The sequence below is a fragment of the Panthera pardus genome, unplaced genomic scaffold, assembly GCF_024362965.1.
Source record: "Panthera pardus isolate Hobbes unplaced genomic scaffold, ASM2436296v1 HiC_scaffold_4, whole genome shotgun sequence".
Taxonomy (NCBI): domain Eukaryota; kingdom Metazoa; phylum Chordata; class Mammalia; order Carnivora; family Felidae; genus Panthera; species Panthera pardus.
Window position 1 is genome coordinate 16634865 of NW_026526969.1, and position 13716 is coordinate 16648580.

At 48.3% G+C, this 13716-nt stretch overlaps 3 protein-coding genes across 7 annotated transcripts in view; 1 reads left to right on the top strand and 2 right to left on the bottom strand.

The window, feature by feature from the left end:
* IL9R (interleukin 9 receptor) overlaps window positions 1-5283 on the bottom strand; it is a 244303-nt gene extending 239020 nt beyond the window's left edge. For all 5 annotated transcript variants that reach the window (XR_008419222.1, XM_053894200.1, XM_019439762.2 and 2 more), the window contains exon 1: window positions 4-5283. Coding sequence is in view for 4 of the 5 variants with exons in the window: in XM_053894200.1 (XP_053750175.1) it covers window positions 4-352 (349 nt within the window). In the remaining variant the exon portion in view is untranslated. The remainder of the gene's footprint in view (window positions 1-3) is intronic.
* Window positions 5284-5379: 96 nt separating this feature from the next.
* Window positions 5380-9942, bottom strand: POLR3K (RNA polymerase III subunit K). The gene is made up of 3 exons (XM_019439759.2): window positions 9776-9942; window positions 8311-8398; window positions 5380-5945 (listed from the first exon to the last, which is right to left on the bottom strand). Exons 1-3 carry the CDS (start codon window positions 9884-9886, stop codon window positions 5818-5820), a joined length of 327 nt encoding a protein of 108 aa, XP_019295304.1. The 5' UTR covers window positions 9887-9942; the 3' UTR covers window positions 5380-5817.
* SNRNP25 (small nuclear ribonucleoprotein U11/U12 subunit 25) lies at window positions 9530-13499 on the top strand. The gene is made up of 6 exons (XM_053894204.1): window positions 9530-9648; window positions 10161-10354; window positions 11539-11629; window positions 11869-11974; window positions 12526-12600; window positions 13059-13499. Exons 2-6 carry the CDS (start codon window positions 10313-10315, stop codon window positions 13114-13116), a joined length of 372 nt encoding a protein of 123 aa, XP_053750179.1. The 5' UTR covers window positions 9530-9648; window positions 10161-10312; the 3' UTR covers window positions 13117-13499.
* The last annotated feature ends 217 nt before the right edge of the window (window positions 13500-13716 follow it).

Below are 13716 nucleotides of genomic sequence, written 5' to 3' on the forward strand. Positions count from 1 at the left end.
CACCTTCCCAGATGCATCTGCTGGGTCCCATGGCAAGTCGGAGGGCCCCCCACCCACCAACCTCCAGACCTGGAGGTGACCGCTCCTGCGTTTGCAGCGAAGTCTCTCTGCCTGATTCAGGATATAACTGCAGTGAGCAGTGACGTGAGCCTCCCACGGCAGGCTCACACAGGCCGCCCACATCTGAAACCACGATGCAGATCAGAGCAGCTGTCCCAAGTGGGGTTGAGAGGCAACTGCTACCACTAATCATAAACCCGGGAACTAGAAGGTGGGATGATCCTTCTTTCCCCATGACACCAAAGGTAGGCTTTGGTGATTCGACCTTTGGTCGGTGGAGTGTCTGCTGCATTCCTCCCAAGAAACACCACTGGAGAGAATGTTAAACACAAAATTAATGTCTTCTCAGTTAAAGAAAAACAAATGATACAAAAGAAAAGTAAAAACAAGACTCCCCTTTATTTCACCCCAGAGGGAGCCTCTGCGAGACGTTAGGCACAAGTCCTTCCAGACAAAGCTGAAGCTCAAACAAATGGACATTTTTAAAGATTTTTTATTTTCAATGTTTATTTATTTTTGAGAGAGAGAGAGAGAGAGAGAAAGAGAGAGCGTGAGCAGGGGAGGGGCAGAGAGAGAGGGAGACACAGAATCCGAAGCAGGCTCCAGGCTCTGAGCTGTCAGCACAGAGCCCGACACGGGGCTCGAACCCACGAACTGAGAGATCATGACCCGAGCCAAAATGGATGCTTAACCGACTGAGCCACCCAGGACATTTTTAATGGATTCATACTGTGCTGAGCTTTGCAGGCTCTTTGTTCCTCTGGCTATTCTCAACATCCTTCTAGGTCAGCACATAAAAACCTTTCATATGCCTTTAAGGGTAGCACATGCCATGGCTCAATAATCCCGCTGACGGACCTGTGGATTGCTGCCTATATGTTTTTTATTTCTTGAGATACATACCATTATATTAATTTCCAGTGCACATATGCAACTTTAAACAAGGCAGTGAACAAGTCTGGGCATGGACCTTAACTCATCAGAATGAGTACTTCTATACAAATCATTGCTAGAGGTAAGGGGTGCCTGGGTGGCTCAATTGGTTAAGCGTCTGACTTCAGCTCAGGTCATGATCTCACGGTGTGTGGGTTCAAACGTCATGTCAGGCTCTGTGCTGACAGCCCAGAGCCTGGAGCTCGCTTTGGATTCTGTTGTCTCCCTCTCTCTCTACCCTTCCCCCGTTCATTCTCTCCCTCTCTCTCTCTCTCTCTCTCTCTCCCAAAAATAAATGAACACTAAAAAAAATAATAATAATAATGCTAGAGGTGGAACTGTGGGGTCTTAGGTTCAGCATTTAAAAATACTGACCCTGCCAAGTGACATTCCAAAAGCATACCAACTTCTACTCACAACAGAAATGTAAGAATGCCTGTCGCCAGCCGCGAGCCGTGTACATTATCAATCTTTTAAATCTTTGCCTGTCTGATAGGCAAAGATACCTCAGGGTTGCTTTCATTTACACTTCACTGATTATTAGTGAAGATATGCATCTTTTCATTTACTTATCTGTGCTCCTTGGGGTACCAAATAAGGTCACAGTTCAACGTGCATGTGTGTGCTCTGTGCATCCAAACATCTTGGGCAAGTTTCAGATACCCCAGAGCTACAGCTCTGGGGTCTGAGGACACCAGGACCCACAGAGAGATGAACTCAAAGGCTCCAGCTCACACAACACCTCAGGAACGGCCAGAAACATAAATCACACATCTTTCCACTTTAAAATTCAATCAGCTTGGCGCCCATCTTCCCTACGACAAGCACGTATGTGTATATTGACTGAAGCTTCTCTAGTATCCTTAGAAAGAGAGCTTCCTTCTCTCTGTCAGGGTCCCTCTCTCACCTTGTTGAAACTAGGATTTGCTACCTTAAGTCCAGCAGACCACACCATCCACACCATGACCCCTAAGGTAGAGACCACAAAAGCCGGAAAGGGAGGAAATCCTGGAAGGAAAAAAAGCTAGAGAGGAGAGCACCAAATTCTACATCTAAACTCTACATATGTACAGACAGACAGACATATATACACTATACCAAAATCTCTGGATGACCCTCCGAACTATATGTATACAGGCCAACCCTAAACAGCCCAGCTAAGGTTAAACAACCTGAACAGAAGTTTCAGCGGCTGCCTACCTCAGAGACACAAAAGTTTACGCTCTGCTTTATATATAAATTAAAAGATCAACACTCTCCAGAGAAACATAACAGAATCTGGTATCTATGGTCTATATCATTCATAATTTCCAAGATGAATCCAAGAGCATTAGACATAAGAACAGAATTACGTGATCCACACTTAAGAAGAAAGGTAATCAATGCACACAGACTCCCAGGACTAAGTTGTTGGAAACAGCACAGGTTTTAAAGCAGCTACTCTAACTATGCTCGAAGATGTAAAGGAAAATATGGTTCCAACGGATAAACAGGAAATATGGGAGGAGAGACACACACTATAAAAAAGAACCACAAGGAAAGTATATGAGAAAAATACAGTATCTCTTTTTTTTTTTATGACATTTGTTTTTGAGAGAGAGACACAGCACGAGCAGGGGAAGGGCAGAGAGAGAGGGAGACACAGAATCCGGAGCAAGCTCCAGGCTCTGAGCTGTCAGCACAGAGTCTGACGCGGGGCTCAAACTCACAAACCTTGAGATCATGACCTGAGCAGAAGTCAGACGCTTAACCGACTGAGCCACCCAAACGCCCCTCTCGTTTTGTATTATTATTCTTATCTATCTATCTATCTATCTATTATTTACTTATTTTATTTTCGAGAGAGAATGCAAGTTCATGAGCAGGGGAGAGGGGCAGAGGGAGAGAGAGAATCTTAAGCACTGTCCACGCTGGCATGGAGCCTGACTTGGGGCTCAATCCCATCATCCTGGGATCATGACCTCAGCTGAAATCAAGAATCAGACACTCAGCCAACTGAGTCATTCAGGTGCCGCAAACACAGTAACTTAAATAAAAAGAATGCATCGTAACAGCGCAAAGTACTAGGAAAACAGGTAAGAGAGGACATCAGTCAAAGTCAACACAGTGCCCTTCTTGGATGACAGGAGGGAGCCAAGGAGAGTTCTGGAAAATCACTAGGATTAGTCAGAGTCCTAAATATGAAGCAGCCCTATATATTCTTTTTTTTCCTTAACCTAGTAGCAGTGCATCTCCATCATTACAAAACAAGAAAAGTGGACGCTGAATGTCACATTTTCAAGGCACAGTGTAGATTATTTCATCATCAATTGGATGGCAAAGGGCTGTTTATGATGCAATGACACCTCAGCCGGTCAACATTATCAGCCTAAGCACTAAGTCACTGGCACTATTCTCCATACACCACAGAGTTTCTTCAAAAAAACTAAATAAAAAAATGAAGCAACCATATTAAATTACTTAATGCCTCATTTGTTAAGCAAGCCAGGAAAACCACTTTCTGACAATGACTTGCCTTTAATTGCAGCAGCTGAAGAAGTCAGGTCCAGAGAAAATGAATTTAAGACTATAGGCGTTTTGGAAAACAGCTGTTCTAAAACCTAAGGACACTGAAAGCAACAGCAATAGTCAAACAAAAATGAGGTAAATGAGGGGCACCAAGGTAGCTCAGTCAAACATCGGACTTTTGATCTCGGCTTGGGTCAGGATCTCACCATCATGAGATCAAGCCCCACATGGGGCCTGACACTGGCAGCACGGGGCCTGCTTGGGATTCTCTCCCTCCCTCCCTCCCTCTCTGCCCCTCTCCCGCTCGCACGCTGTCTCTCAAAATCAATAAACTTAAAAAAAAAATTTTTAATGAGGAAAATGATTTGAAGTAATTTTCCTTGAATCATGATGAATCCACAGATGTTACTGATTCTGCTCAACTGTTTCTTCCACGAGTCAATGCCTCAGCACAGAGCTGAGAAGCAACTGAAGAATTAGCCTGTATGCATGGTCTGTGGAACAGCCCAACAACTGCAAACACGAATATTTTCAAAGTTGAGAAAACACTAATTCAGTAGAACACGGATTAGAACCTGCTAAAACGTAATATGGCAAATCCTTTGTGGAAATTGTGTCTCTCATCAGTATTGACTCTATTCAATCTACTGGTAACATCAACAGTTAACTTCATTTGCTCTCAGGCACTTAACCAGCTTTACCAGATGCATATTTGTAATCTACTTTGATGACAAGAAACGCTACCTTTGAACCCCAGTCAAGCAAAATGATACCCATTCTTTTCATCAGTAGACCACCGTCATAAAATGCTGTACACAATTACTACGGTTACATTTTGAATTTAGTCTATAAAAAAGTTACGGAAGTTTCTTTTCCTAGATTTTGATTCTTGCCCCATGAAGTGTATTTACTATCTGGCCCTTTACAGAAAGAGTCTGTAAACCCCTGAAATTGACAATCATTACCACCATTTTGCACATGACAAAATAAAGGCAGAGGTTCAGCGATTTGCTGAGGTCTCCCAGCTAAGCGGACATGCAGGCTAACATCAGAGCACACGATATTCACCACTGACCCGACAGCAAACACACAGAGAAGATCTGAGGAAATAAAACTGATGGCATACGTAGGAGACACTAAAGGTACCACCCACGTTATAAACTCACATTGGTACAACCAGAACAAGCTGTTTTAGAATCTAACCAGAGACGATGGGCTCAGGACCTGGCCTGTGTGTCATGGCAAAAAGAAAACCATCATGTCAAACTTAAAGCTTAATCACTTCTGGGAAAGATACCAACTCTCAAAAAAAGTACAAATCTGTCTTAGAGGCATAAATTTATAGCTCATGATTTCACAAGTGAGACTTTATTATCAAGAGATTTGGAAGGGGTGCCTGGGTGACTCAGTTGAACATCCAACTCTTAATTTTCGCTCAAGGTCATGATCATGGTTTGTGAGATTGAGCCCCACATCAGGTTCCCTGCTGGGGATCCTCTCTCTGCCCCTCCCCAGTTCATGGCACGTGTGCTCGCTCTCTCTCTCTAAATAAACGAATAAACTTTAACAAAGGGAAAAAAAAGAGAGAGATTTGGAAAAATAATTAAGTCTGAGGTCCTGAGAAAGAAACTTATCCATCCACAAACTGCCATCCTGTCCCCATCTAGTCTGAGGTGTCCTTTTTCTTTTGCAAATGGAAAGATGAAAGAAAATATAAAGACGTTCTATCTAATACATTTACTGCAATCCTAAGAAACAAGAACAGATATGATACATGAAATCCATGTTACGAGCAATTTTGTGACCAGGAAAGCCCTAAGTATGGCAGCTGTTTGATGTCTACTTCTCAAGGCATTTAAAACACTGAAAAAGCAGTAGTGGGTTTTCCATTTTAATTAAATATTCACAACAGATTGTGATTAAGTTTGCAATTAACAGTTAGGTACTTAGGGACATCTAATGTACTAAATTGTAAAACTTTATCAGTTGTGCAAACAGGGTACATATCTCAGAGAGCTGGTGGTGAGAGAATACCAATTACCCAATTCATGTAAAAGATAAACCAACAGGACCACAGACAGAGTACACTACGTTATGGATACGCTTCCCCCCACAAACAAAATCTCCCTGGACATAAATGAGCTCACCTGCTCACTGGCAGATAAGCTAATTTGCTGACATCCTGGGCAGCTACCCTAAAAGGGTTAGCTTTCTGCCACACCAGCAAAAACTCAGGACCCAGTTCACACTCCCGACTGGGAATTTACCCTGGAGAACAAGGTGAGCAGACACTGACACAGCTGGGCCAGCCTGGCCCTAGTCCCTCCAGCGGTGTCCACACTGAGCATTGCAGCATTTGTAGAAAGTGGTCATTGGCTCATCTGCAGAGCGGGTCTGAAGCTGCATGAAATAGGCACGAGGATGCTCGCATTTCGGGCAGGACTCTGGCAACAAGAGAAAACAAGTGACTCACGTTATTAAAAAAGATGATGTTAATGACCAAAACACACCGCTTGAGGGTAGGTGTTGTGGAAGGGCAGCAAAGACCCTCCTCCCGCTGCATTCATCTGGTACCCTTTGCCTAGGCTACCTTGTACCATGATTTAAGGCTACGGTTAGTGGCAACACTCCCCCTATGCTCTCACACTGAGGGAACTGAGGATACCTACGACTTGGAAAACACTCCTGCATCCTTCCGGGGGTCCCATTTTTCTTTTCTAATCTGGCTGAAGACTGGCTGGAAATGTAACATGAAAATTGACTCATGGCTACCATGTGCATTATGGGGTCCACTCCCTGAAGAATCTTCTGAGTGCATTTCCATCACCAGCGCCTTCTCATCTTCCCAGGGGAGCCCCCAGTGTATGATGAATCCACTTCCCCTTACATTCAGGGATCCAGGGGCGCCTCAGGTCGTGATCTCACGGTTCGTGAGTTTGAGCCCTGGGTGGGGCTCTGTGCTGACAACACAGAGCCTGCTTGGGATTCTCTCTCTCCTTCTCTGTCTGCCCCTCCCCTATTCACACACACTCTCTCTCTCTCTCTCTCTCTCTCTCTCAAAACAAATAAATAAACTTAAAAAAAAAAAAAGGCAATTTAGGGATCCCTTTTGGCAACAGTTCCTCAGGCTATTCTTATGAAGATCTCACCACACCCCCCACACCTGTGCAAAGTGCCTCGAGGCAAAGTTATTTCACTTTGAGAAACTGACCCTACTCTTCATAACACCTTCAAACACTCTCAAACACCATTTTGAACACTAGGTACATAATTCATCTCCTTTTGACGAATTCTGCCAATGCTAATTTTACCCTATCAAATTTGGATGTTCTTCCAGAGGGGAAAAAAAGATGGTACTGAGCAGGAGTTGGCTCTTCCTCCACTAAGTACAGGCGTGTCTAGGGCTCTCCTCTTTCCTTCCTTGCCCATGTTTACCTCTATCAGATATGAAACAAGACTTAAAAAAAGCACTTTACGGGAACCCTGTTGCACTGTTGGTGGGAATGCAAATTGGTGCGGCCACTCTGGAAAACAGTGTGGAGGTTCCTCACAAAATTAAAAATAGACCTACCCTATGACCCAGCAATAGCACTGCTAGGAATTTACCCAAGGGATACAGGAGTGCTGATTCATAGGGGCACTTGTACCCCAAGGTTTATAGCAGCACTCTCAACAATAGCCAAATTATGGAAAGAGCCTCAATGTCCATCAACTGATGAATGGATAAAGAAATTGTGGTTTATATACACAATGGAGTACTACAGGGCAATGAGAAAGAACGAAATATGGCCCTTTGTAGCAACGTGGGTGGAACTGGAGAGTGTGATGCTAACTGAAATAAGCCATACAGAGAAAGACAGATACGATATGTTTTCACTCTTATGTGGATCCTGAGAAACTTAACAGAAACCCATGGGGGAGGGAAAGGAAAAAAAAAAGAGGTTAGAGGGGAAGAGAGCCAAAGCACAAGAGACTCTTAAAAACTGAGAACAGGGGCGCCTGGGTGGCGCAGTCGGTTAAGCGTCCGACTTCAGCCAGGTCACGATCTCACGGTCCGTGAGTTCGAGCCCCGCGTCAGGCTCTGGGCTGATGGCTCGGAGCCTGGAGCCTGTTTCCGATTCTGTGTCTCCCTCTCTCTCTGCCCCTCCCCCGTTCATGCTCTGTCTCTCTCTGTCCCAAAAATAAAATAAAAAACGTTGAAAAAAAAAAAATTAAAAAAAAAAAAAAAAAAAAACTGAGAACAAACTGAGGGTTGAAGGGGGGTGGGAGGGAGGGGAGGGTGGGTGATGGGTATTGAGCAGGGCACCTTTTGGGATGAGCACTGGGTGTCGTATGGAAACCAATTTGACAATAAATTTCATATATTGAAAAAAAAAAAAAAGCACTTTAAAGCTCTCGGGCACTAACTTTTAAAAATCGACACCAGAATTTTTTCCCCTAGGCTCTGACTTCTTCCAGTCCTGTCATTGTTGCTATCATCACAGCTATGGAGTGTGTTGGAGTGTGTTGGATCGACTCACTTCACGCTCTCATAATCAGGGAATATGGAATAGCCCCAGAAAGGTCAAGAGAGCCCAGCAAGGTCATAAAACATGAAGAGGTCACTCTGAGACTCTAGTCTAGGTCTGTGCCTATACTGTCTGTCTTAGCAACGAATTATTAAAGGAAAACATGAACACACTTTCTATTTTTAGAGGCTCACTTCCTCCAAGTGCATCACTGACTCGGCCATGTGGAAGTGTCACCGTAAGCAGCCTCAGCAGCCTCATCTCTCTCCACAGCTCAGTACCAGAAAAGGTTCCGTCTCACCTGCAGTAGAGTCAACATTCTCCCAGGCAGCTGCTCCACCAAGCACATCATCCACTTCTTTCAGCTTTGGGTATTTCCGATTTGTTACCTAACAAACAACAGCAAGTCTTCAGGCTCCAAGTAAGGGAACATTACAAACCCGGGTCACCAAACCATACCTGTCCTCAAGTGTCTCGCCAGACTTCCTTCAAGGCAGACTAGAGGGTTACTCAAAGAAAACAGTTTCTACTCTCACAGAGCAGGACTTGCCATTGGGATTTAGAGGATCCAGGCCTGGGATACCCCCCAAAAGAAGAGAAAGAGTCACTGGTGAGAAAAAAAAAATCTCTGCGAGGACTGGATGACACGCCAGAGCAGGAAGGAAAACAGCACAGGTGGGATCTCACACTTCTACGGTACTACATAACCCAAAAAGAGAGAAACACAATAAAGCCAAAGCGTACCACTTGGCTGGGGAGCCCAGCCAGAGAGCTTTCAAAGCGGGTCACGTTGGGCTTCCTTCCCAAGTTTTACCACCCATCCTTGAAATTTCAGGGTTACCTAAGAGTTCACTCTTCCCAGTTTCAGATCCTAAACTCCCACAACACAGCCCTGCGGCAGAGCAATACACAAACATTAGGAGGGAGGGCTCTGCTTCTAAAAAGTAAAAGCGTGCTAATAAATAAGGATGCTATTATCAAGGCAAAATAACAACTTACAATAGAGAGTGCATTATTTCACTACATTCCAGGTTCACACCAGAGCATAACAGGGTACAAAACAAACATCATTGCTTTCCTTACACCTTATGTCTTAGTAGTGATAAAGCACCTAAGTTACAAAGTATATTAGAAGGCAAGGAGTCCGATGGATTAAAATAAAGAAGGGAAGGCGGACAAAATGGGGGGAGGAGCTGAAGTTTTAAACGCAGCAGTCACTTAAGACACGACCAACGAGTGGCATGGTTATCTAGGGAAAAAGTAAGCCGAGCAGAAGGCATGTGCAAAAGCCCGGGTAGCACGTGCGCAATGGGGGCTCCTCCAAGAGGCTGCTGTTACTGGGGACGAAGAGTACATTAGGACGTGCCATCAGACTTGGAAGGTCGCGGGGAGGTGCTGGCGTCAGAGCCTACCCGGCCCTGGGAATGTGCCGGGGAGATACTGAGACCTTTCGAGCACAGGACGGACTTGATCTGACCTAAACGTTGACAGGATCACTCGGGCAGCTGCCGTGAATACAGTGAAGGGAACGCGCGCGCGGGCCTGAAGCCCGAGGGCGAGGTTAGGACTGCAACGCCAGGAGATGACTGGACGGAGCCCAAGGTGACGGCAGTGGGGCGGGACAAACAGCCGGATCAAGGTAGGGACCACAGGATCTGCATCCGACGGGAAGTGGCTGCGAGAGCAAGGGCGCATGAAGGCGGACTCGGGGCTGGTGGGAGGGGAAACGGGAGGCTCCCGGCTCGGCGCCGGCCTCTGGGCCCCACCTTGCGGGTGATGTTGTGCACGTAGGGGCAGGTGTTGCAGGCGAAGCGGTGGCAGCGCTGTCCCTCTTCCACGATTAGCCCGTTCCCGCAACCCGGGCAGAAGAGCAGCATGGCGGCCGCCTGGGTCCCGCAGGCTACCGGCAACCCCCGCGGCCGGCCGCGGGGCACTGACACCAGGCCCGTCTCCAGCTCACATTGGTTCGGGAATCCGCCCCACCTCCCGGCCTGCCAACGGCAACGCCGATTTCGCGTTCCCAGTGAGCACTGCGGCAGGCCGCCTCGCGCTTCTCATTGGTCCTCGTGGCGGCCCCGCCCCTCGCAAATCCCGCGACTGGGCTGCTGTCCCCGCGGGTGCGCGCCCCGCCTCCGTCGCGTACCCCAACAGGTAGCGCGGGCCGTGCCTGGGGACTAAGAGGCGCCCTGGAGCAGGCGGAGGAGGAGGTGGCTGTGCGGCCCGAGACGCCCGAGGACGATGAGGACGAAGAGGAGGCGCTGCCACACTCCGAGGCGGTAGACGTGTTCCAGGAGGGTCTCGCCATGGTCGTGCAGGACCCGCTGCTATGCGATCTACCGATCCAGGTGCGCGCGGGCGGGGAGCCGCCGGGGGTCGTTCCCCGCCGGGCGGTGCTCCCGCTGACAGACCTCTGGAGGCCCTGATGGGGAGCTAGGGGAAGGCGCCTCTGGGCTCAAACGAAGGTCTTAACCGGGGCGGGGATGGAGGTGGGGGTTGGGTGGGCGAACGAGGCTCTCACCTGGCGAGCAGAATTTAAAGGGGTCGAAACAAACCACAACAAAATTAAAAAAAAAAAAGTCAGGCTATATGACCTTTCAATACACTGTTTCAAAAACTCGAAGGTCATGTGAATAAGTATGTGATAAACAAAACAGTGAAATTTTACGTAAAGACCAGATCAGCATTGATGGTTTTTCACTTATCAGCCTTCAGCGTGCCTCAGGACGGTCCTGTCTTGAAATCCTTGTAGCAGGAAGAACAGTGTCAGTTCAGTCTGAGAGCCCCTAATTACCAGGAGTCAGGCCAGGGCCCAGGACAATGTAGACGAGTCAAGTGTGCAAGATTTACCAGGACGCCACAACACGGTAATGATAAAACATTGTAATACAACTAAAAAATAATACACTTAAAAAATAAAACTCCAGGGGCGCCTGGGTGGCTCAGTCGGCTAAGCGTCCGACTTCAGCTCAGGTCACGATCTCACAGTTCGTGGGTTGGAGCCCCGCGTCGGGCTCTGTGCTGACAGCTCAGAGCCTGGAGCCTGTTTCAGATTCTGTGTCTCCCTCTGTCTCTGACCCTCCCCCGTTCATGCTCTATCTCTCTGTCTCAAAAATAAATAAACGTTAAAAAAATAAAACTCCAATATGAGCAAAATAACAAGGATGGTAAAGGTAAAGGTAGACTCACGTCTACATTGTCCTGGGCCCTGGCCTGAATCCTGGTAATTAGGGGCTCTCAGACTCAACTGGCATTGTTCTTCCTGCTACCGAGCCCCAGAACCCGGATCTGATCCTCATCCTCCTGTTTCTGCACTCCTCTTTCTCCCGAGATCCTATCCACTTTGCACATTAAATACAAACGTGTGGGTGGAACTGGGGAAAACCCTAACATACAAGCAAGAAATTTTGTTTCTTGTTCTTCATAAAATACGGTACTGCTTTTTGGACACTATCAGCTTGCTTTCTTTTGTTGCTGTTTGGGATGGTAAAGAGAGGCAGGGATCCCACTTCCACCCTTGGTCTTTTTGTAGGTTACTTTAGAAGAGGTCAATTCACAAATAGCACTAGAATATGGCCAAGCAATGACAGTCCGAGTGTGCAAGATGGATGGAGAAATAATGCGTAAGTGCTCCCTTCTCCTTTTGGACCATGCAGTCTGAGTTTTCACACAGGCAAGATGCTAACATGGCCGCTCAGTGGGAAACTCAAGGGCCACGTCCAAGGATACTGGGGCAAGCACAAGCCTACCCTACCCAGATCTGAATCTCCATCCAAAACCATCTGGACAGAGCTTCTGGGTTCCTTTCCTGCCATCCGAGGCTGTGGCTCCCCGCCATGGCTGTTCTCCTTTTGTGTTGCAGCTGTGGTTGTGGTACAGAATGCTACGGTCCTGGACCTGAAGAAGGCCATTCAGAGATACGTGCAGCTCAGGCAGGAGCGGGAAGGAGGCATTCAGCACATCAGCTGGTACGTGGAGCCACAGGAAGGGCTGGTGCAGCACGAGCACCTGCTGCCTGAATGCTGCAAAGTGCCAACGGGGTCTGAGCTCCCTGTCCCAAGCATGGAGACGTGGTGGCTGCCTCCATGCCTGGGAGTCCTGCCTCAGCTGCTCTTTCATGCCCTTTCACCTCACCTAGATAGCATTTCCAGTGGCCGGAAGTGGTCTCCCTGGTTACGGATGGGGCAGCTTTCGGCAGCCCCACCCCATCTTTACATGGGTGCTCTCCTCACTCCCACTAGGTCAGGTGTCTTGTTGCCTGTGTGTTGGTATTGCCGCCTGTTTTGTTAATAAGGTGTGTTTGGCTCCCAGCCACCCCACACAGCCCGTTGAGAGCAGTGCTTCCTTACAGCTGCCTCATGCCCGGTGCATGCGTGGTGCAGGAAAGGCCAAGAAGAGGCCACCTGCCCTGGGCCCCCAGGACTGAGCACCTTGAGCTCATCTCACACACAGCCCCTGCATCCCAGCTGGCCAGTCACCGTGCTTGTGGTTTACCTGAATCCCCATCTGAATCTTGCAGGTCCTATGTGTGGAGGACATACTACCTGACCTCTGCAGGAGAGAAGCTCACTGAGGACAGGAAGAAGCTTCGAGAGTAAGTTGGGGCCACATTTTGAGCTGCATCTAGTGTGTTGCCCTCTTGTTCCCCAAGCCCTGCCAGAGGGCCGGGGCCTCTTCCCCGGAAGGAGGAGTCTTAAATCACTTACCGGGGAATAACCAAGACCAGCACAGTCCCTGGATGGACTGACTCCTTCCTGCAAGGAGCTTCCTGGGGGCCCTTCCTACCGGAATGGGAGGCATAAGCACAGTGTGAGTGAGCACTGCTCACTAGTGGCAGTGTGGGGCTTCCCACAGCCAGAGGAGGCCAGTGAGAGCATGTGTGCAGGAGAAAGGCTGCCCGCTGGCACAGTGTGGGCTATGGGGTGATGGCCGCTGCCACTTCCTCACCTTCCTGGACACAGTGCTCTTCCTATTTGTCCTTTCTTGGTCCCTGACATGAGTCTCTGGTGAGGAGTCACAAACAGACCTCACACTACAGCCCTCCTCTTTCAGTTACGGTATCCGGAATCGGGATGAGGTGTCCTTCATCAAAAAGCTGAGGCAAAAATGAACCTCCAGACAAGGACAACTGTGCTGCTGACCAAGCTCTCCCCACCCCCAGGAGGAAGCCTTCGACAACTGTTCCCTTTTTGCAGAAGAGTGTTGAGGTGGCCTGCACCTAGCTGGAACACCCTAATCATGTGGCAGATGGGCCTGGCCCTCTGTACAGGATTCATCCATTTGCTTCTTAGTTTGAAAAGTAAAAAAGCCACGGTACTTGGGGCAGGAGGGACTGGTGCTGCCCAGTCCCAGAGGGAAAGCAAGGGCAGAGAATAGGGCACGTGAGTGCTAAGGTGGAGGATGCTTCACCTGAGCCCTGTGGCCACCCCCTGGCCATAAGACCCTTTTACTGTGATCTCTACAGCAGGGGGAAATAAAGGCAGAGTGGCTGGCTTTCTGTTTGTGCTTATGGGGAAACAAGGGCCTGGGATCGAGAGTATGCGGGTGGGGCCCCCAGCCTCAGCTCACAGGGTTCACCTATAGCAACACCTTCACCCTTTGGCTTCCGGAAAGGGAGGTAGCCTGGGGCTGAACTTTGAGCTGCCGGCTGGGTAGGTGGTATTGGGGTCGGAGATGCTTCCCATTGGTTGGGGGGGGGGGGGGAGGGGGA

What these genes read in the sequence shown, in the direction of transcription:
- POLR3K (XM_019439759.2), bottom strand. Translation starts at nt 9,886, where the DNA reads ATGCTGCTCTTCTGCCCGGGTTGCGGGAACGGGCTAATCGTGGAAGAG. An exon ending in TGCACAACATCACCCGCAAG is followed by an intron (nt 8,399 to 9,775) that starts GTGGGGCCCAGA and finishes GTTGTTTGTTAG; the next exon opens with GTAACAAATCGGAAATACCC. An exon ending in GAATGTTGACTCTACTGCAG is followed by an intron (nt 5,946 to 8,310) that starts GTGAGACGGAAC and finishes TCTTGTTGCCAG; the next exon opens with AGTCCTGCCCGAAATGCGAG.
- SNRNP25 (XM_053894204.1), top strand. Translation starts at nt 10,313, where the DNA reads ATGGTCGTGCAGGACCCGCTGCTATGCGATCTACCGATCCAG. An exon ending in GATGGATGGAGAAATAATGC is followed by an intron (nt 11,630 to 11,868) that starts GTAAGTGCTCCC and finishes TTTGTGTTGCAG; the next exon opens with CTGTGGTTGTGGTACAGAAT. An exon ending in GACAGGAAGAAGCTTCGAGA is followed by an intron (nt 12,601 to 13,058) that starts GTAAGTTGGGGC and finishes CTCCTCTTTCAG; the next exon opens with TTACGGTATCCGGAATCGGG.